The 22,712-nt window shown below is 37.7% G+C and overlaps 1 protein-coding gene across 2 annotated transcripts in view; it reads right to left on the reverse strand.

Annotated features, from left to right (window-relative positions):
* The window catches only part of RASAL2 (RAS protein activator like 2), a 350,264-nt gene that overhangs the window by 146,646 nt on the left and 180,906 nt on the right, over positions 1-22,712 (reverse strand). For both annotated transcript variants that reach the window (XM_021682604.2, XM_044916396.1), the window contains exon 3: positions 15,598-15,724. In XM_021682604.2, coding sequence (XP_021538279.2) covers positions 15,598-15,724 — 127 coding nt within the window. The remainder of the gene's footprint in view (positions 1-15,597; positions 15,725-22,712) is intronic.

Below are 22,712 nucleotides of genomic sequence, written 5' to 3' on the forward strand. Positions count from 1 at the left end.
AGAGCACCCATGCCATCTTCCTGCTGTGTGAGGATACAAGAAGTCAGCGGTCTGCAACCCGTAAGAGGGCCCTCGGCAGACACCACAGCTTGGACCTGCCAGCCTCCAGAACTGTGAGAAATAAATGCTTGCTGTTTAAGCCAACCGGTCTAGGTGTTCTGCTACAGCAGCCTGAATTAAGACAAGTCCTATACCTGAATGTATTATGTAGGCATAAATACAGCAGAGCTGTTAAATTTATTGCTAAGCCTTGGAAAAGTTTATGAAAATAAAAGTGTAATTCTAATTTTAATCAAAGTAACACATTTAGTTGTAAAAGCTCATCTTTCACCTATAACCCTACGCTATATCACTGATGTCAAACCTTATTAGAGGAGGCCAAATTTTCTCCTCACTCCCATTGTGCCTGCAGTTTTTTCTGGGAGGCTTATTAGAACTTTCTAGTTGCGGTGGCTACTCCAAGGCTATTTTTATCTAATTCTTATGTGCACTAAATGTACTTTTCTGTCTCCATTTCCTTTCAGTCACAGTCAATGAACTACTTCAGTGGCTCTCTTCCCAGTTCATTTGGCTCCTAATATATACATCTGAATACTTCTCTACAATTCCCACTTTTGAAATTAATTACAAAAAAGATTTGTTTAATATGTTTTTGACTCTTTGATGGCACTACTCTGATTAAAGTGAGAGGGAAAAAATCAGAAGGCCTTTAAGTGAAAAAATGTACTGAGATAAAATAATAATCTTTCTTTATTACCAGCTCTCTTTCTATCTTTCTTATTCGGTCTTTTACTTCCTTTCTATCTCATGAATTCATGTTCTTTTTACTCTTCTCTACCTTGAATTTCTTCCTGTTATCCTCTACTCTCTAGAGTTAGAAAAAAACATGCCAAACAACAGACAAAATACAAATTATTTTTTATAAGCAGATAGAAAAAATGAAATGGATGGAAATTTCCTGTATGAAATGGATGGAAATTTCCTGTTGTGCTATATTAAATATCAATTAAAATGGGGGAAAAGTTAACATTCAAATTTCTGAAGCGGAAAGAAAATGGGCTGTAGATTTCAGAGAAAAGTAAGTAATCAAAACAATTCAGTAAACACAACACCTTAATGAGAAACCTGGGAGCTTCTCATGTTAAGTATTGTTACTATAAAAATCAGATGACAGGTGGGTGTCAAGAAGGTCTTAACAAAACATTCTTCATCCCTGGAGGCAGCTCCAGTCTGTTTTGGACACAAACCCAATAGATTTTCCACCAATCTGATTCATAAATCCTGTGTTTGAAGCATAAACTAAAACGGCTTTGGTAAATAGTCAATCCTGGACTACCAAAAACGGCGGTGGGGGGGTGGAGAGGTGAGGAGAGAGCACAAGTGAGAGACCAACTGAAGTAAGCAATGTTTAGTTAATTTTGCTCAAAGTATCTGAGTCATATATCTTCCTTTTGGAAAAGGTTTCATGGCAGCCATGTTAAATCTCAAAAATAAATCTTGAGATGCATTATAAACAACTCCATCCCCATCCTTCCACCTCTATTATATAACAGAATGGTGAATTATGAATACGCTTTAGAAGAAAGGAATTTGCCCAACTGTGCAAGTAAAAGTAAAAAAAACAAACGAGGGAAGTCATGAGGGACAGAGGCAGGATGTTTCCTAACATGTCACACTTCAGATTTCTTTACTGGGTTGACTTAAACCCATCCAAGCAAACTGAGAAATAAAATACCTACTCTATTATCTCACTGGTTCCATAATTTTATAAGAATCAGAGAAAAATGAAGTTTGTCTCAAATCAAAATGTGTTGTTGGTCCTGCATTCCTCTTTCAAATCATAATAAAATCTCATCTGATAAGGAAGCTGAGGCTCAGAGTTAATGATGAGAAGAGATGGAATTTGAATCCAGGTTAGGGCAACTTCAAAGCTTGTGCCATTTCCACTGCCCCACAAGTGCCTCTGATAAAGGCAGTCCTTCCAGAAGAACAGAGAGTTCTATTCACAAACGTGAATTTTCTTTCTTAAAGCAATAAACTCTCTGTCTGTGAATTAGCTGCTAAAACCGCTCGTGTGATTTTGATATGCTAATTAATTGCTTAATAACCAAACTCCAACAATAGCACGCATGTTTATGCATGCTATCAAGCTCAAATGCAGCAAAAGAATAAAAAAGTCATTTTCTTTCATTGAAGGAATTTATTTCCTATTACATTCTGTATAGAAACAAGAAAATAGCAAATACACACTATTTACTACTAATAAAACCTTAAACATAAGCGTAGATACCTTGCTCACTACCACAAGCACGACGTCAACAAGCAGCTCAGTGTCAGGGTTCCTAGCTGACATCAGCAAACAGGCACACCCGACAGCGTGAGCTGCTGCCTCGGACCACGGCAGTTACCAAGTTGTGGCTGTGACGGTTCGGAGTTCTTGGGGCTGCACAATGATATTTATTAAGTCTCTAACTGCATTCGTAAAATATTTCTCTGGAGTGGATGTGGTTTTCCCTACAGGAAAAAAAACAATACTTCCCACATCTAAGATGATTTTTCACTTTGAAGCGCTTCACCTGAAAATGTCAAGCAAGGGTTTCGCTAATGTGTCTCACTCGTCACTCACTCAACACACACCCACTAAGCCTGCAACAAAGCACAAAACCTGCTGGGGGCTGTGGCGATAACCACGTGAAGAAGCAGCAGTCCTGTCTGCTAAGAGGTTCCAAGCTAGTAAAGAAGATACTACCAACAACTTGCTGCAAACATTACGGACATACATTCAGTATTAGAGGGACAAAAAGAGCGGTTTCTCAGATGGAAATAAATGCTGGTGAATTCTGATAAGTGGAATGAAGAAAAAGACTGCCAAACTTCAGGATACATGGGGTTATCATACATACCCCCAATACTGAGGAAACACTAAAAAGTAATTTTCCCAATATTTAGGGGAAAAAAAAGAAAGAAAATTTTAACATGAAGCTAACAAGAGAACATTAGAAAGTAGTCCGGATTCATAAAATGGTGGTTCGAAACACAACAGCTGTCCAATAACCCTAGTTCATATTTTATTTAGTTTTTGTATAGGTCACTGGCAAATCTGTAATCTGAAGTGGGAAGCTGGGACCATGTTAAGAGCTGGAAGAGGATTATTTTGTTAGCCTAATATGATTTATGACTAATACTACTTGGAAAACTGTGAAATGAAACAAAATAAAATTACTTATAAACAATTTTTCTTACTAATGGTCTCTGAATTCTCATTATCCAATGTTACAAGAAACATAGTAAAAAATAATCCTAACTAAGGTAAAAAAACAAACAAACTGCATTCTCCAACCTTCTCCTATTTTACTATTGTGGTCTTTGGGTTTTGAATTTGTCTGAAGAAATACAAACAAAAAGTGATACATTAAATCATAGGCACAGCATTTATGATCCACAGAAAACTTGTTCCCCAGTATTATTTCAGTTAGGTCTTATTTAACAAAGAGGTAAAGAGAAGAAAATATCCTTTCTAATACTCCTGAAAAATCCAGTAGAGTTACTTTTATAATCTATTACGTTATAATCATCTAACATAAAAATGTCAAAGAGTTTCTAGTCTTCTTTAGTCAGAGTCAATTTCTCTTCTTCACTGGAGATAAGTAAACACTAAGTTGTTTTAATGGTCAACTTAACATCCTGCTACAAATTCGTGACCGGAGAGTGAGATGAAACCTAGCTAATTTTAAAGCAGCGTATTTTAGCAATGTGAAACTCACTGGTTGGCATCAATATAACATACCTTTCCAGTTAATTGTATAAGATTTGAATTCATTGTTTTCCCTGTGTTTGAAATTCAACATAGGGCGCCTGGGTGGCTCAGTTGGTTAAGCGACTGCCTTCGGCTCAGGTCATTCATGATCCTGGAGTCCCGGGATCGAGTCCCGCATCGGGCTCCCTGCTCGGCGGGGAGCCTGCTTCTCCCTCTGACCCTCCCCCCTCTCATGTGCTCTCTCTCTCTCATTCTCTCTGTCTCAAATAAATAAAAAAAATTTTTAAAAAAAAAAAAAAAAAAAAAAAGAAATTCAACATAAAGAACTGAAATGTCCCTTTAGGACAGGTAGGTTTCTTCTTTCCCTTTCTCCCTCCCTCTCTCTCTCTCTCTTCATCTTTATTAAAGTTACGATTATTTCTGTCATTATTACTACTTAAGAATACTAACCCATTCATTGGATTGAAAGTTCAAAGGTTAAAAAGGGTCAGATAATGACGAGTTTGTCTCCCTCACATTCTGACCCATCAGGTCCCCAGTTTTCTCAGAAGCAACCTCTGCTAAAGGCTTCTTCTATATAGTTCTAGGGTTACACACACACGTGCACACATATACACTCACACATGGTTATATGCATTTGGCAATTTTTACCCAAATCATAGTATAATATACACACACATTTCTGCACTTGCTCCCTGCCCCCAACTCCTTAACAATGTATCTTGGAAGTTGTTTCAAATTACTACACATGGAGCTACTTCTCCATAGGTGCATGCATGGTAGACCATTATGCAGATTTAACATGATTCATTTAAAGAATCTCCTATGGATGTATATTTCGGTTGGGTCTGCTCTTGTGTTATTATAAACAATGGTACAATGACCGTGTGAGTAGATGTGCAGGACAAATTCTTAGACGTTAGACTGCTTCTGGAGCAAAAAGAGTGGTTATTCTTGCCAAAGTGCATCCTGCAGAGGCTGCCCTCTACAGAAACAATGTGGCATTAGAGGACTACAATGCTTGTTTCCTTCTATCCTTCCAAAACATTTTTAGATTTGCTAATCTTATAGGTAAAAATTGGCAGCTTATTGTAGTTTTAATTTGCTTTTGTTGACTATAAATGAGGTACAGCATCTTTTTCTTGTGTGTAAATGACATACTAATTTTCTGTCGAACTGTATGCCTTTCTGTTTTTTACGTTTTTATGTTAGTAAAACATATGCACATAGTTTAGAGTCTATTAGTTTCACAAGACTTGTTAATATAAATGGCAATACCCAGCCTTCCTCTTCTAACACTTCTAACAGCTACTTTTATCTGTCTTAGCCAATTCTTTTGGTAGTTACCATCAAATCTTAAATAATATGGTTGTACTGATACTTACAATTTTTCCCATTTTAGACATTATCTTTTGACTTTCCACTATGGACGATGAGAATTTGATTCTTTCCTCCTCCATCACTACCCTAGAAGGTGCACAGACATTTCCGACTCTCCCGCAGTCCCTATTTAGTTCCGTAGTAATTTCAGTAAGGACAAGCAATATTGTGACTACGTGTGCTATACAGAATGCAGCCACACAGTGAATCCTACGTACACTACGGCACTGTGGTCAAAAGGAGAGATCCTGAAGGCAGACTGCCTGGGTTCAAATCCTATCTTTGCCATTTATTAGCTGCCTACGTATTTAGACAAGTTACTTAACCTCACTGTGCCTCAGTTTCCTTACCTGTAAATCAGTACCTTTTGGATTTACAAAGATTAAAAAATTAATATATACAAAGTGCCTAATATATAGAAGGTGCTATACAACCATTCTCTATGTCCTGAACTACATTTTTGTTTTTCCTGTAATTGTTGCCGGATTATTCATTCGTTTAAATTTCTATGTGCTTGTTGTTGATAATCAATCCAAATTTGCTTCAATCCTAAATTTGTTGTTTAAATTCGTTCCATTATATCAATTTTATCTTCTTGGAGAAGTCTTCACTATACCCTTCTGACTGCTGTAATCTGAAGTGGTCGTCCTCATTTTACAGCTAGTATAGAGTTGTTTAACTCAGTTCTTGCTATAGTGTTTTCCTGAGGGGTCCCTTTGTCTTCTCCCCTGTGTTGGATCTCCTATCCTATATTCCACATCCTACTCACTCTTGGTGAAGAATAAATTCCATTAGCTTTAGGAGAAATGATGTGTAGGTGGTAATTTTTTAAATCTTGCATGTCTGAAAATGTCTATTTTATTCTCATGTGTGAATAATGGCTTATAGCTAAACATAGAATTCTAAGTTGGAAGTTACTTTCCTTCAGAAGTTTGAGGACACTCCTCATTGTTTTCTAGCTTCTGATGTTGCTGATAGGAAGTCTCATACCATTCTGATTTCTGATCCTTAGAATATAATCTGTTTGTTCTTTCTTTGGAATTTTGTAAGACTGTCTCTATGTCAGGACGCCCGGGTGGCTCAGTTGGTTAAGCGTCTGCCTTCGGCTAAGGTCATGATCCCAGAATCTTGGGATCAAGTCCCACATCGGGCTCCTTGCTCAGCGGGGGAGCCTGCTTCTCCCTCTGCCTGCCGTTCCCCCTGTTTGTGCTCTCTCTGACTAATTAATTAATTTGTTAATTAAAAAAGAAAGAAAAAAGAAAAAAAAAAAGACTGTCTCTATGTCACCAAAGACAAATTAAGATAGAAATTTCCCAAAAATGTGCCTTGCTATAGGACGCTCTTTCAATCTGGAAACTCCTATCTTTACTTATGGAAAATTTTCTTGAATTATTTTGCTAATGATTTCCTTTCCTTGTTTTTCTTTTTCTGAAACTCACTGTTTTGATGCTGGACTTCCTAGACTGGCACTCTAATTATTTTATCTTTTTTTCCTCTACTTCCTGGGATATTTCCTCATTTTCACCCTCCAATACTTCTACTGAGTTTTATTTGTTACAATTTTTTTCAATACATGGCAGCTCTTTGGCTTTGTATCATAATCAGTTCTGGTCTCATGTATGTACTATTTTATCTGATAGCGATGCTTTTTCTTTAAGTTTTCTATTCCCTGCCTGTCTCTGTTCCTCCAAGTTTCTTTTTTCCTTTCGTTTCGTTTTTTCTCTTTCATGCTGGAGGCTTTTCTTCAGATGTCTGCTAGTGTTGGGAATGTCCGTATCTTGAGATCTTTCCTCTTGGGCTGGTTAAATACTCCAAATGCTACCCTTCCAATCTCCTGCCTGAAGGGTAAAGAAAGGCAAGTGAGGAAAGACAGGTGGAGGGGTCTCATCATTCTGTCTGCAGATGTTCGCTTAATTTCCTTGTATTTGGTAAAGTGTTCCGTGCTCTCAATTTTGCCTGGTATGCCCCAATCCAGAGACTCTTGGATTCCCCGCCCCCCACCCTGGAATTAACTTGCCATCTTATATTAGACTAGAGGAAGGGGTGGGAAGAGCAATTATTCAGTGGAATGGGGAAGAAGAGACCTAGAGACCTAGGTACCATTTGTTCCTCATACCAGCAATTCCTGAGCTATTTAAAGATTCTGTAGTAAAAATCAGGTTCATTCTTAGCTTTCTTTATTGCCAGACTAAGATTTGGCTTTCTCAAGTCAGCTAGGTTATTTACCACATTCCATTTGCTTTTCAGCTTTGAATTTATTGTTGTTATTGTTGTTATTATTATTTTGTCTGGTTGCTTTCTTCCCTCTCATTCTCCTTATCCTTCAAGGCCCATGTCTTTAAAAGAAAATCCCTTTACTATACAGTTATAGTGGAGTTTCTGGAAGGAATACAATTAGATGCTTATGTTTAAACCACCTTTTTTCTTCCCAGAAGTCCAAGAATCTAAAAACCATTCCTGAGTGCTCATGCCACTCAGTCCTCCTTCCCACTCAATTCTCCAAACACCACTGTGGTGTGCTATGATTTATATTGCATTAGGACTAGTCTAAAGAGGCCCCTCACCTGGGCATCACATGTTAGAGGATTCTACTCTAGTGCTCTTGGGCACGGATCCCCATAGAACTTGAAAGTACAGGCTGGGTTGTATTGAGTTGCATGTTTGTGGGGCTTCTCATGATGTGGAACCAGATTTGAAAATTCTAGCCAGGAATTCCAGATTGTTACAAAATATATAGTCAAGGTGGAGGCACACACCTATTTTATTTAGGTGTGTTAAAAAAAAAAAAGTTTAACTTATATTAAGACACAGGATACAGCTTTGTAATAAACCTAGCAAGCAGCTGGCCCACAGCTCAATGTTGACTTCCTTCATGGTTTCTCCTTCCCCTGGTCTTCTGGCTTTATAACAACCATGACAATAGCCTATACAAATGACCTACACAAATCAGAAAAGGAATCTCTCATTTAGGAACTTTACTGCCATCTGCTGGAAATTTTATGAAATAACTACAAATCAATAACCTGAGCCCACCCCTAGTTGTTAGGCAACGGCAACTAGCACTGCGTTGGAACCACCTTGACAGAAGTGAACAAATCTCTGCCGTGCCGAGATGGGGATGGGAGGAAGATAAAAGAACAAATCGAGACCCCAAACTTGCATTTACAAGTTGGAAGGAATTGTGATCTGGCACCTTGACTTAAAATGAGAACGATTTCCTCAGAGAAAAAAACTGTTCTGCTCATCTAAATCCAGCTCATAAGAGTAAAATAAAGATTGGCTTTAGCTGGTTAGCTTGAGAACTTAAGTACTAGTTTTTTTACTTTATTCGTACTAGTTTTGAGTTCTAAATAACTTCCAAAAGAAATTTAGGAATATGTTCAAAAGTAACCGACATTTTGGAATTCAGTTGTTTAATAAATGCGAGCTACTTCTCTCCACTGGACAAACCTGATTAAATCAGGTTGGTAGGCAAGTCGGTTCTGTTATAATGCCTGCTTTGAAAATGTGAACGTCACGCCACAACGGATATAACAGGGCACAGTCTGTGACTATGTGAATTTGTTTGTTTATGCATGATTCATCTGAGAGACACTAGGTGAACAAAGAACACTGCACCCAGCTGAAGCAAGCCACATAGGAATACACAACATGCTCGGATACATACATACTTCGGACACGACCAGCTACCTTCACTTCACTGCATGTGCTCTGAGCCACGCTCATGCACATCTCGTGTAACAACAATGTTCTTTTCAGTTTCCAAAAAACTCTCTTTCAATCACTTCACAGTCAACTCATAAACTACTCCGATGCCTACTACCATAAGTAAATTTCTCCGATTTTTTTTCAAGGTAAAGTACTATATTTATTGTACTATTTATATATTTTGCAACCATTTAACACATGTAAAAATGTGCTACCATTTTTATTTAGTTCCTATCCTTTTTAATGTGTCACTGAACAAGTTTTTAGTATAGTACCTCTGATCCCCCTGTTCCTTAAGCCCTGTGATTTTTATTGTACAATTTTGCATAGTGTTGTGATTTTTAGAAATACACGTGTCACATTATAGAACTGACTGGGTACGTGGCTATTTTAACCTAGAGTCAAGCCCATTCTTCTAGAATATTATCATCAGTATTACCTGTTGTATCTTATAGAATCTTACAGACTTAAAGGAATTTATACTGGCTCATGGTTTTTAAGAAAACTCAAAACTACCCAACCAAAAGCTTCCAGGGACATTATTCTAGGGTCTTCCATCTTAATTATCCATAATATTTTTGATAATTCTTGAGCTCATTTGACCCTTCCTCAAATAACGTATGTCATCACTGAAATCTAGAAATTACAGAATGCAAGTATAAAGGCTAGATATTATGCAGCTACCTTAGCATGAGCTTACTTACTAGATGTGGGTGATATAGTCTTAGTTTATTTATTAAGACATTTCAAAAAAAAAAAAAAACCCAAGGGCTGCCATTATTCACTGAGCTCTAATGTTCTGAGCTAAAAACATCAGGCTACTGATTCTTTTTCATAACTGTTTTGGTCATTTAAATTTATATTACCCTAAAGTGCAGCTCTGCCTCTATTGGTTATATTATATATATAAAATACATCCAATGTATGTATATATATATATATATATATATATATATATATATATATAAAATAAATTCACTATATACGATGTCATAACATTACATATTAGATACATTTAATATATACATAAAAGTTTAGTATTAGCCAATTTATATTACCCTAAAGCACAAGACCTGCTTCTATATATATATAATAAATCTATATATATATAGAACATATATAACATTTTATTATGTATATTTTATATATATGTTTATTAGCCAATCTAAATATTGAGTACTATGCCATACACAGGAATTATTTATTGGCATTTTTAATTCTATTGCTTGAAAAGTGGAAGGATATGTTTTTTTATAATATTAAATCTTCATTATTCACATGCCCCTTTCTTTCAATATTAGTACCACCCTATATATTTATAGAAAATTCTAGCACCTTGAAAATATCTCATAAATTATCTAGATACCCCTAATAACATTTTGGGAATAAAAAGAGACTTATCAATGGTTTATACATAAAATTAGATCTGAGGCTACTTTAATACAGAAAGAAGGTCAGAGTTAAAGCTAAGGTCTGAATAATCAATATCCTCCAATAATTTTGATTAAAAGAGTTAACTTTTATAATAATTTTATAAATGCCTTAGAGAGGACATTCTGCTTTAATATTAATTTTCTTCAAAGTTTCCTCAAATTTTTACCACTTAGGTTAATAAACTTAGCAACCCATAGGTACAGGGTTGGCTTTTCCTCGATGTTTTCTAATTTGATTCCTTTATTGGTGGTGGTATTTTAAAATTTTTGGCTCCTTCATTTACATAAACATAAAAATTGTGGACAGCTAACTTTGCCTCTAAAAGATTTGATATAATCTCTCTTAAGGCTTGCTAGTGTATATCAAAGGCGTACTATGTTAAATTATAATTTTATGCATATTTATCAAATGCTTCTGGGTTTTGAGGATTCCATGATAAGGAAGCATATTTACTTACCACAGGCACAGTTTTTCAAAAATCCAGGATTTTGTAAGTAGGACCACTGGGGAAACTTAAAGATTTTATCATAATATAATACAACAGAGGCATGAGACTCTGCAGTTTTGAGTCACCAGATGTCCGGCTTTGAATTTGCCCGTTCAATTTGACCCTTCTGCTGAGAACTGAGAAAGCATGGAGTTATATTTGGCATTTTCTAATTAAGCCAGCTTTTTGGTTATGTTTATGTTTACATTATGTTTATCATGTTTATGATGTTATCTGCAAACAAGTATTCTTGCTCATTTCAAGCTCCAACTTTGTCTTGCCCATCTGAGCATGAGAGCATGAACCTTCCTGTCATGTCAGAAAAATGCTGTAAACAGAATGGACAGTTGCCAGCTCACCTGTGTGCTATCCACCAGCCAGGCATAGACAACATGCGGTAGTAGATAGTTTCTTCCATCAATGGACACTTCGTGAAAATGCTACGCACTGCTCAGCTTTCTCCTTTCCCCTATTTCACAGTGTTCTTGGAAGGTATCTGATGGCTTTTCTTTTTTTATGATTTATTTATTCATTCATTCATTCGTTTATTTTAGGAATAGAGAGCAAGAGCGTGAGCAGGGGGAGGGGCAGAGGGAGAGACAGAATCTCAAGCAGACTCCCTGCTGAGTGTGGAGCCTGACATGGGGCTTGATCCCACAACCCTAAGATCATGACCTGAGCCGAAGGCAGACGCTTAACTGGCTAAGCCACCACCAGGTCTTTTTTTTTTTTTTTCTTTAAGCTGAATTCATGTAGGTTACATTGAAAATTAACCTTTACTAGTTCTAGTTCATACAATTAATTTAGATACCTCCCAATATTGTTAGTATGCAAAGACCCTTAATATCTAAAGAAGTAATTTCCTTTTGAAAATTCAGCAAATCATGCTTTGCATGGTCTGAATTTGAAAAATCTCTGATGAACAAATTAAAATCTGTATATTGTCACCAAGAGTAAGTAGTTTTTTCTAGGTTTTCTAAATCTGGAGATGAGTACTCTAGAGATGATGTTCATATGCCTTAAGAAAACATCTCATTTTCAGTGGAGAAAAATTTGGTGTATCAAAATTTGTGTCAAATGCCAGTGCATATGTAAATTTTAGTATCTTGGGTAATATGTAAACTGCTGAATGCAAGAGTCTGAGAAGTGCTGAGTGAGAAGTACATTCTGTGCTTAACCACTCCCCACTCTGCTGCCTCATACCCCATACACACTTCTTTTCCCTAAGTTTTTGACATTTATTAGGTTCTCATCAGTGTAAATTTGCCCATGTTAAACAGTGTATGAGGCACAAATATATGCCTTCCCATCTTACATTCCAAAGTTCTTTAACCAGTTTGAAATCTCTGATGTACAGTTACACTGGCAGCCACTGTAAACGTTCTTCACAGATCCTTTATAGTCCCAGAGCTCCTTTCTGTCATCAATTCTCTGAAGTAGAGTAAAAGGGGCCTGTTTTTCATGAGTGGGCATTTCTCCATAGATGACTGTGTACTATGATTTGACATCTGCAAAACCAGATCAGTGTTTGGAGTTGCTCTACTGGAGAAGAGCAAAGAGAATCCAGAGCTTGCAAAGTGCAAGAACCATGCAAGACCAGAAGGTTTGCCCTATACACACTTGACACAACTGTTTTATCTGGAAACAAAATTCTGGATTTTTGTTCTCTTTTTTTTGCCACTGCTTCTTCATCTTCCTAACCTCTACAGGTCGTTCCAGGCCTTCGTCTTCTACCTGCACACGTTTCCCTGGTGATTTCATTTAACCTCATAGCTCTGAATACCATCTATTTGCTAAAGGCCTACATTGTTATCTCCAGTCTGTAGCTCTCTCTTGATTTCCACTTGGGTGTCTACTAAGACCAGCAAACTCAGTACATCCAAAATTGAGCTCCTGATCAATCCCACTTTCAAATGTGCTTCTCCCAGTCTTTCCCATTTTAAAAAATCACAACTTTATTCCCCTAGCTGTTCTAACCAAAATTCTCCACTCTTCTGTTTCTTAACATCCCACAGCCAATCCAACAAGCATATTCTGTTGGCTCTACCTTCAAACCCAGAATCTGGCCACTTCTCAGCCCTTCCACTACTACCACTGTGGCCCAAGTTCTAGCATCTCTTGTTTATTGCAATAGCATCCAAACTAGTCTCTGAACTCTCATTAGAGAGTTTTTTGCAATAGCATCCAAACTGGTCTCTGAACTCTTATTCTTGCATCCCTACTCTTTATCTAGAGAAGCCAGTGGCTCCCCATCTCACAGAGTAGAAGTCACGACCCTTATCATGACCTATGACACCATCATGATCTGCTTGCCAAAGAGCTCAGTGATGTCATGTTCTACTACTCGCCTCCTTGTTCATTCCATGCCAGCCTCACTGGCACGTATGCTGTTCCTGTAACACCCCAAGCATATTCCTACATTATACTAGCTGTTCCTCTGGGTGGAACACTTCACCCTCAAGTATCCATATGCCTTACAGTCATTATTTTATCAGATCCATACTCAAACGTCACTTAACAAGAGGCATTCCTTGGTCACATTAGCTAACATTCTACATCCTTGACACTTCCTATCCCCATTCCCTACTTTATTTTCTTTGTACTTATCACCATCTAGCACAGCATATATTCCACTTACTACTCTTGCTTATTGTTTGTCACTCCTCAATAGAATGTAAGCTCCACAAAGGGACAGATTTGTGTCTATTCTTTTCATTGTTGTATCTTGAGTGCCTAGAACAGCATCTGGCACATAGTTGTCACTCAGTAACTATTTGCTGCATAAATGAAAGGGTTTTTAAAAAACAAAAAATAAAAGCCACACGATATAATATACCACAATTACAACAGGTACTGTAATTAGTCATCAATAATCTATCTTCCTAACTACATAAGAATTTCCAAAGGCAGAAATCATATCTTACATCCCTTTTCATTCTTAGGGATTGGGATAGAATGTTACATATACAACAACTACTCAATTAAATACTTGATAGCAGAAAATTTTGCCTAAAGACAAATCCCTAGGAGGCAAAAATAGAACAGAATAATTATCTAATTCAACATTAGACTGGCATGTAAGGAAGGATGGCTCTAAAAGTAGTCTTTTCCCCTCTGGTACTTATGAGCCCTAGCTTCCAGTGCTAATTTAGGACAGCCACTCCAAAAATGATCATGGACACCATGAGTTGTCTGGATGGCTAACACACTTGTAGTCAAGGACAGAGGTAGAAGGTTGGCTCTGGACTAGACAACTTGGCCACTCATCTTAGTTTATCTTTGGGACCAGTGCCTGGAATGGTGGAGATTTTTAAGAATCACTATATAGTTCTCTCTTCTATAAAACCGTAATAACTCTTCAGACTATGATTACACTTCCTCAAAAGCAGCGACTTTTGTGGACCAAAGCTCAAACAGTCAATGGTCCCTGGAGAAGTGGCAGAGAGTCATCAACATAACATTACAAATAATGACAGCAGAAGAGGTGAAAGAAGGTGACTCTGAGCCAGTCCGAGCCACATAGAACCTGTATGAAATATAAATAGGCTATAAAATGGTTACACCCAGACAGGTTTGCAACATAATTTAGGTTCACATCTAAACTGGTTTGAACACATACTAAAGAAGTACAGTGTAAATAAGATGAGAGGAAATCTTATTTCTCCAAAAATGACTCTTTGGAGAAAAGTGTTTGCTCACCTGACTAATCTCTAGAAAACAAATAGATTACAACAACAAAACCCAACAAAAAACCAAGAACAAAAACAAAAAAACCCAACCCAAACAACCAAACCCTGATTTTCAAAAATACAACCCAAATCTCAGAATGATCCATATTAAACAACATAGAGACTATAAATGATTCCATATTATCTACCTATGAAATGTCCATGACTTAATGTCTAGGTTCACTAAGCAAATAATAATACAACAATGCAAAACACCAAAACACTCCCTACTTTTCAAATTCTTTTATTTTATTTAATCTTAATTATGTTTCTTTAAAATTACCTGACCTGTCTAATAATCTAATGATATATCCACTGGTAAGCACACAAATCATCAAACAGAACACACTTGGTAGGAAACAGGGAAAAGGTTGTTTTGATATTGACATTAATTCCTTTGGTGTGTAACAACTGAAGTGGTTTGTTTTTCTTTCCCCATTTCTCCTTTCCGTCACCCACTCCAACCATGCATATAACTTACTAAATTACCTGATCCGACATCACATAAGGCAGCATCAGTAGCTGTGTGAACAGGACACAAACTACGCAATACCAAGTTTCTACACAACACTGGCCCCCAACCAATCTCAGTGCTTCAACAAGACCACTTAATGCTCTTTCAAAATTTAAAGGCAAGGAATAAACTCAGAAACAACACTTGACCCAGGACTGGCAAAGGTACTAGCACTCAGATAAATGTTATCTCTGTAAAATAACTTTGTTGCCACTTGGTTGTAAAGAACAGAACTTTCTAATGACTATTAACTGTACATTAACATACTATATTTCAACGTCCTTAGCAGGAAAAGCAAGATGTTTTGTGTTATTCTTTTTTTTTTTTTTTTTTTTTTTTTAAAGATTTTATTTATTTGACAGAGAGAGCACAAGCAGACGGAGAGAGAGGGAGAAGCAGGTTCCCCGCTGAGCAAGGAGCCCGATGTGGGACTCGATCCCAGGACCCTGGGATCATGACCTGGGCTGAAGGCAGCTGCTTAACCGACTGAGCCACCCAGGCGTCCCTGTTTTGTGTTATTCTAACACTCAATAACAAGCCCATAAATTACCAGATAAAAGCTAGGAATTTTTTCCTTTTATTAGCTTACCCAGTTTGGTGGCGCCCTCTGGTGGGTACTCAGGAAACTGGCCCTCGGAAGGGACACTGACCGTTCTCCTCAGGCATCGCCCTTTGCTGGAATCCGTCTGTTGCTCCTGTCCTCCCTCCACAGGTATCTAATGGACCCAAAAGAAAAAGGAGATGAAACTTAATAGTGAACTTGCCATAACTACCTTCTGATTGAATAATATTAATTTTAGTTAATAAAGACAGGAGTTTGTATTCATTAGAGCAAAGTAAACAAAACTTAGAAATCAAGTATTTACAATGGTAAGATATTACCAACCCCTTGTCAGGAAGTTTTTCTTTAAAAAGAAACCTGAAAGATCAGGAAAGGTGAGTATGTAAATTAGCTTACCTAAGTACGTAGGAGTCATACCCAGGTGTGTACCTGCTTAGGGAGCTCTGAAAACAAAACAAAACACCCACACAAATAAAAGATTCTTTTGCATCAGAAACTAGTTCACAAACTCCAACTCTGGCCAATGCTCAAGAAGGAAAATTGAAATCAAAGCCAACCACAGAGACTTAGCTCCCAAACTCCATTTAAAAAAGGTTTTGTCAGATAAAAGGAGTAAAATCAGCCAAATTTTCTTCAGTTTTACAATTAAGCACTTGGAGATAGAGGATAAAACACATTTCAGCGGAAACTTGTATAGATACATAAAATGGCATATTTTCTTCTAAAAGCGAAATTAGTTTTTAAAATCCTAAAAAAATTTTTGCGGGCATAATTTCAGAAACATTTAAAGTGTTGTTTGTATATATGGAATAAAAACTATGAATGGTGCAAAAGATCTCTAATACCAATAACTGTCTTAAAACTTACTCACAGGTTATCACTGTAAAGTAATGGGATGACCCTAAGTTCCTTTCTCTCTCTCTCTTTTTTTTTTTGGTAATATGCTAAAAGATCAAATCATTTTAGTTTAGTGGTAAAAGGCATAGACTTTTCACAAAGTTCTTTTTTTTTTTTTTTTAAGATTTTATTTATTTACTTGACAGAGAGAGAGACAGCAAGAGAAAGAACACAAGCAGGGGGAGTGGGAGAGGGAGAAGCAGGCTCTCCACCGAGCAGGGAGAGCCCGACGTGGGGCTCGATCCCAGGACCCTGGGATCATGACCTGAGCCGAAGGCAGACACTTAATGACTGAGCTACCCAGGTGCCCCTCACAAAAATATTTTACCGGTAACCTTTATCAGAATTAACAATAGCACTGGTAACATCTTAAATAGTCTGGCAAAATAGGTCAGTAATTAAATATAGTTTCCAAATTCTTCTGGCTCCAATACTGAAATTTCAACAAATTTCAATAATAATGATTAGCACTGAGTTCTTACTTTGTGCAAGGCTAAGGAATTTACATGTGTGACATTATGAGCAAGCTATTTTTATTACCATTCCCTTTTTACAGATGAGGAATAATTTATATCTCCAAATGATGACAGTGGACACATAGGATGGACATCAACTAATCCAGCAAAATTGGGATAGATAAAGGCTTAACTGTATATGCCTCCTGCCTTGCCTCAGTAACCCAACTGCTATGACGGGGGTCACGGGGATGATAGCAAGGGAAACTCTCTGTGTTACAGAGAACCTGAAGGGCCAACTCCTAATGTTGGCCTCATGAAAACTGAAAGTTTGCATACTCTCTATAGGACCAAAAATTCCTGTAACTATGGTTACTGCTTGCACGTTGAGAAACCACAAGGCAGAATGAAGAAAGGTAAAATTCTAAAAAATAAGAGGAGACCAAATAATAGCATCAATAAAGACATGAACTCTTCCAAAAGTACTAAGACTTTACGAAGAGTAAGCTGAATCATCCATCCCTTTCAAGATAGAAATTATATTATCTCTACTTAAATAATTAAGAGAATAGTACCAAGAGGTCAGATAACTCCTTCCTAGTAAGAAAAGCAAAAATGTATTCTCTACCCACCTTCAAAGTAGGATAGATGGGGGTAAGCTTTGGAAAAAAATAGCTTGAATCTTTGAACAAACAGATGAACCTAAATAAACACAACCATTTTTGCTATAGCTCTAAAAATGCCAATAATCTGAAATAATGAAGGCCTAAGCCACGCAGAAAAAAGACAGTGGTTATTTTTTATGTTTTAGGAAGGAATGACCCATTATGATCTTTTCTGTGGAAATTTATACTGACCATATCCAGAAAAAAGGAAGAAATAGCTTCTATTATCATATACTTTGTCTCTAACATATCTAAGGCAGAGAAAAATAAAATATATCAAACTATTTTGTCAAAGTTTTAATGTAGATTCTTTGTTTCCCATTCTTAAAATATGATCAAAGGTTTTGTTCAAAGGATCACTCTTAAAGGTTAGGGCATTTAACCGCTGACTCAGAATATTGAGGGAGAACAGTGTTGACTTTTATTCTAAACCTGCATTTCTTAAGAATATTTTACTTTTACAACACTATCAATTGATTCTTACCTAAAATATTTCTTTAAAACCTACTGATCTACTCTCTGAAAATCAGAGGGATCATATTCCAAATATCTTCAAATGAACTAAGCTGGAGTTCACAAATCTTAGAACACAGCCAGAGAATCAGTTTTAGAAAGTCAATTTTATTTTTATTTATTTTTTTTTAAAGATTTTATTTATTTATTTGACAGACAGAGACACAGCAAGAGAGGGAATACAAGCAGGGGGAGTGGGAGAGGGAGAAGCAGGCTTCCCGCCGAGCAGGGAGCCCGATGAGGGGCTCGATCCCAGGACCTGGAATCATGACCTGAGCCGAAGGCAGACGCTTAACGACTGAGCCACCCAGGCACCCCTAGAAAGTCAATTTTAGAAAAGCAATCTTGTTCTTTCTGATTGCCCTAATTTAGTTTACTAGTTCACATTTGCTTGTTTATACTGAATAAGTCCTTAAATATTACATATCTTCCCAGTTTTAAAACATGAGAGGAATTTTTCTTTTTTTTTATTTAACCTCTTTGCCTTTATACTGTGGTTCTGAATGCTCTTTTTCCTCAGGGGAGTAGGGAGGATGGGTCAAGTGCTTTAATTCATTCAACTTTAAGGATTTATTTATTTGAGAGAGAGAGAGAGAGAGAGAGAGAAGGAGTGTGGATGGGGTGGGACGGAGGGAGAGAGAGAGAAAATCTGAAGCAGACTCCACGCTGAGATGGAGTCCAACACAGGAATGGATCCCAAGACCGCGAGATCATGACCTGAGCCGAAACCAAGAGTCGGACGCTTAACCGACTGAACCCCCCAGGCACCCCTTAATTCATTCTATTTTAGATAAGGAAAGAACATAGTAAGGTGTAAATGACTTCTCGGGTATCTAAGACATGTTAATAACAAAGTCAAACTGAATCTCTGACTCCTAGTCCTCTTTGTTAGTTCCAAACTATCAATGACAATGAGGAGCAATATGGCACAAATAAATCAGGTTACTTAGAAAACATTATATATATAACATACCTCTATATTTTCTGCAAAAATCCCCTTTCATTTTGTTTAGAATTACATAGGAATTAATTTTGATTTCAATCTGAGTACATACAGATTACACAGATAGTCAAGTACAAGAAACCAAGATCACACTAATAGCAAAAGAAAGCAGCGCTGGGGCACCTGGCTGGCTCAGTTGGTAGGTAGAGTATGCAACTCGGGGTTGTGAGTTCAAGCCCCATGTTGGGTGTGGAGCCTACTTAAAAGAAAAGAAAAGAAAGCAGTTCCTAAAGAATGCTTAAAAAATGTTCGGGTCTACTATATCCTTAGAAGGACTTTTTAATCCTTTTAAAGAAAAAAAATACTTCCTCAGCTTTCTTATCTCCTTAAGTAGTGGATCTCAAAGCAAGCGGCTGTCCAGGCCCCAGCATCAGCATCAACTGGGGAACTTGTTAGAAATACACATCCTGGGCGCCTGGGTGGCTCAGTTGGTTAAGCGACTGCCTTCGGCTCAGGTCATGATCCTGGAGTCCTTGGATAGAGTTCCGCATCGGGCTCCCTGCTCGGCAGGGAGTCTGCTTCTCCCTCTGACTCTCCCCCCTCTCATGTGCTCTCTCTCAAATAAATAAATAAAATCTTTAAAAAAAAAAGAAAAAGAAAAAGAAATACACATTCTCGGGGCGCCTGGGTGGCTCAGTCGTTGAGCGTCTGCCTTCGGCTCAGGTCATGATCCGGGGGTCCTGGCATCGAGCGAGCCCCACATCAGGCTCCCTGCTAAGCGGGGAATCTGCTTCTCCCTCTCCCACTCTCCCTGCTTGTGTTCCCTCTCTCGCTGTGTCTCTCTCTGTCAAATAAATAAATAAAATCTCAAAAAAAAAAAAAAGAAAGAAAGAAATACACATCCTCAGGCCCTACCCCCAACCTACCGAATCAGAACTCTGGGGGTGCAGCCCAGAAACCCAAGTTTTAACATGCCTACAACTGATTCATATGCTTACTAGGGCTGAGAATCGCTGCCCTAAGGTGGTGTTTCTTTCCTTCCTATCCTGGCTAAGCTTCTCAAAGTGTCATCCCTAATAGAGGTTCTCAACCTTGGCTGCAAATTATAATCACCTAAGGGAGCTTTAAAAAACACTGACACCTAGACCACTCCTAGACATTCTGAGTTCAGGGGCTGGAGTGTAGCCTGGGTACTGAAATGTTTAAAACTTCCCAGGTCACTCTAATGTGCAAGCAAAGCTGAGAACCACTGATCTAGTCTCAGTACCTCCAGCTGTAATTATTCGTTTATTAATCCTTGACCACCAGTACTATGTGGTGTGGAGGTATAAATGTGGCGACATAAATAAAATCACTTAGCTTTACTAAATCTCAACTTCCGCATTTCTCAGGCAGGATCTTTCTGGTCTCTCAGCTGGATGCCTGGGGTAAGGCTTTAAAGAAGTTTCTCACTGGCAGAGCAGGTCCCTGTCATTGTTCAGAACAACACTGGTATCTCTATTTTGTTCTCAACACTTCAGTCGCTCTCTGGAAAACCTAGGTAGTCTTGCCCTGAGCATGTGTAGTCCGGCCCTTGGCCAAAAACTTGCCAGTATCCTTTCCAGCAGATTCTAGCACGTTCCCCTGTAGAATTCTGCTCTCCGCCTCCTCAGTTCAGTGGGACTACCACACTATGCTTGGACTTCAGGTAGAAGAGCACAGTTGGGAAATGGTATACAGCAGACAGCCAAGGCAATGGAGATGATCACTGTCTTTGGCTCTGTACTGTCCAATGCCTGAAAACATTATGTATAAATATATACAATCTCTAGTTTTATGGTGTTTTTTTTTTTCAATGGGAGGGCTAGTCTTGTACCAGTTAGTCCATCACGGCTGGTGCCAAAACCTCTTATTATCTCTTATCCAAACCACTAATACGGTTTCTTCATTGGTGATGTTCTGCCCCTTAGACCTATCCTCTACACTGTCATCAGAATATTTCCAAAATGCAAATTCGATCGTATCACTGTGAGGCTTAAAGCCCTTCAATTGTTCTCCTTCACCTCTAGCAGTGGTTTTCCAAGGCGTGACAGTATGTTTGTGTGTGGAAGTATGTGACGACAGGGAGGTATCTCTCTGCTTCCACCAGAGCATAACTCTATGTTTATCTGCTATATAGGGCTTCTACATAAGCTTCTCCACAAAGCAAAGGTTCTGCTAAAAGAGTGTTTTAAAACTATTATCTTATAGAGTAAGTGCAAACTCCCTAATACAGTATACCAGGTTTTCCACAATCTGGCCACTGACTGTCCAGCTTCATTCAGATTTTACATTCTAGGAATACCAAATTGCTTGCATTGCCCTAATATATTCCCTATTTTGTAGTTCAGTGCTTTGCTTACTTGGTTCTCTTGGCCTGAAATATCTTCCCTCACTTTCTTATCTATACCTGCCAAGCAAACTCCTATTCATCTTAACGCTTAGGACAGGCATCACCTCTTCCAGAAATCTTCCCCTTCCACTAATCCCCTAAGGGAAGGTTAAGGTACACCTCCTTGAGGTTCCTCCAATAATAGATCTTTCTCTGTCACTTATTACACTGAATTATAATTACTCATTTGTACAACTAATTCCTTGTCAATAGCTTCCAAGTCAATAGCTTGTACCTTAAAAGTCAATCCCCAAACCTTAAAATAGCTCCAATCCACAAATGAATGAATGAAAATTTGATAGCTAGAGATGGGGGCCATGTTAGGCAAAGGAAAAGACATAACATCAGCCAAGAAGTTGTAAACATATGACATTTGCTTTGTTTTGGAACAGGGGGTAGGCCAATTTAGCAAGAGCCTCTAGAAGTGTGGTAGACTACAGAACACCAAAATATATTATGATTACATTGGGAGGGTTTTAATACCAGGTCATACATAATTCAGGAAGCACTGGGAAACTATTCCAGTTTTTAGATCAGAGGAATGGTTATCTCTTCCTTGGTCTGTCTCCTTCCTATCTCTCCCTTTTCCAAGACATTCTACAGATTAATATTCATAACACATAGCTTTGATCAAATCGCTTCCTTTTTTAAGCTTCCCTTGGTAATGTCCCATTGCCAATAGCATCTTAATGACACAGACTACAGTCCTTTAGAATAAATGAATTTATTTCTTTTATTCTACCAAGTTTACTTGTGCTATTTATCAAATGCCATTTAAAATCTGTCTTATTTCCACAACAAAGTTTGGTATGGGGGATAGAGAGGGGAAGGAACTGTGTTTTATTCTTTGTAACTCCTAACTAGTGAATGCACAATACAGGGGCACATTATGTATCTGCTGAATAATCTGAAAGTGGTTCTGAAGGAAATATGCCATGGGTAGTTTACCCCAGGATAAATAATAGTTGATTTTTGGTTGTTTGCACAAAGCCTAAATGCTGTTTTCATCAATATATCTAAGTATTGCTTTCCAAAAGCAATAAAAATATTCTAAGATATTTTTAAATTGCATTATTACTACCTTGCTGCCTATACGCTACCATCTAGCTTTCAAAATTCCAACTACAGAAAGTAGAATCTGAATGGAGAAAAATGGAGCCAGGTTTATCCTTCCTAATGGTTTATTATTGCCAAAAAAAAGAAACTCACAAATTCAGCTTTCTTTTGTATTTTTATGCTGGCTGTACCCTAAAGGGGTT

Source organism: Neomonachus schauinslandi, chromosome 6, assembly GCF_002201575.2.
Source record: "Neomonachus schauinslandi chromosome 6, ASM220157v2, whole genome shotgun sequence".
In the NCBI taxonomy this organism is placed as follows: Eukaryota; Metazoa; Chordata; class Mammalia; order Carnivora; family Phocidae; genus Neomonachus; species Neomonachus schauinslandi.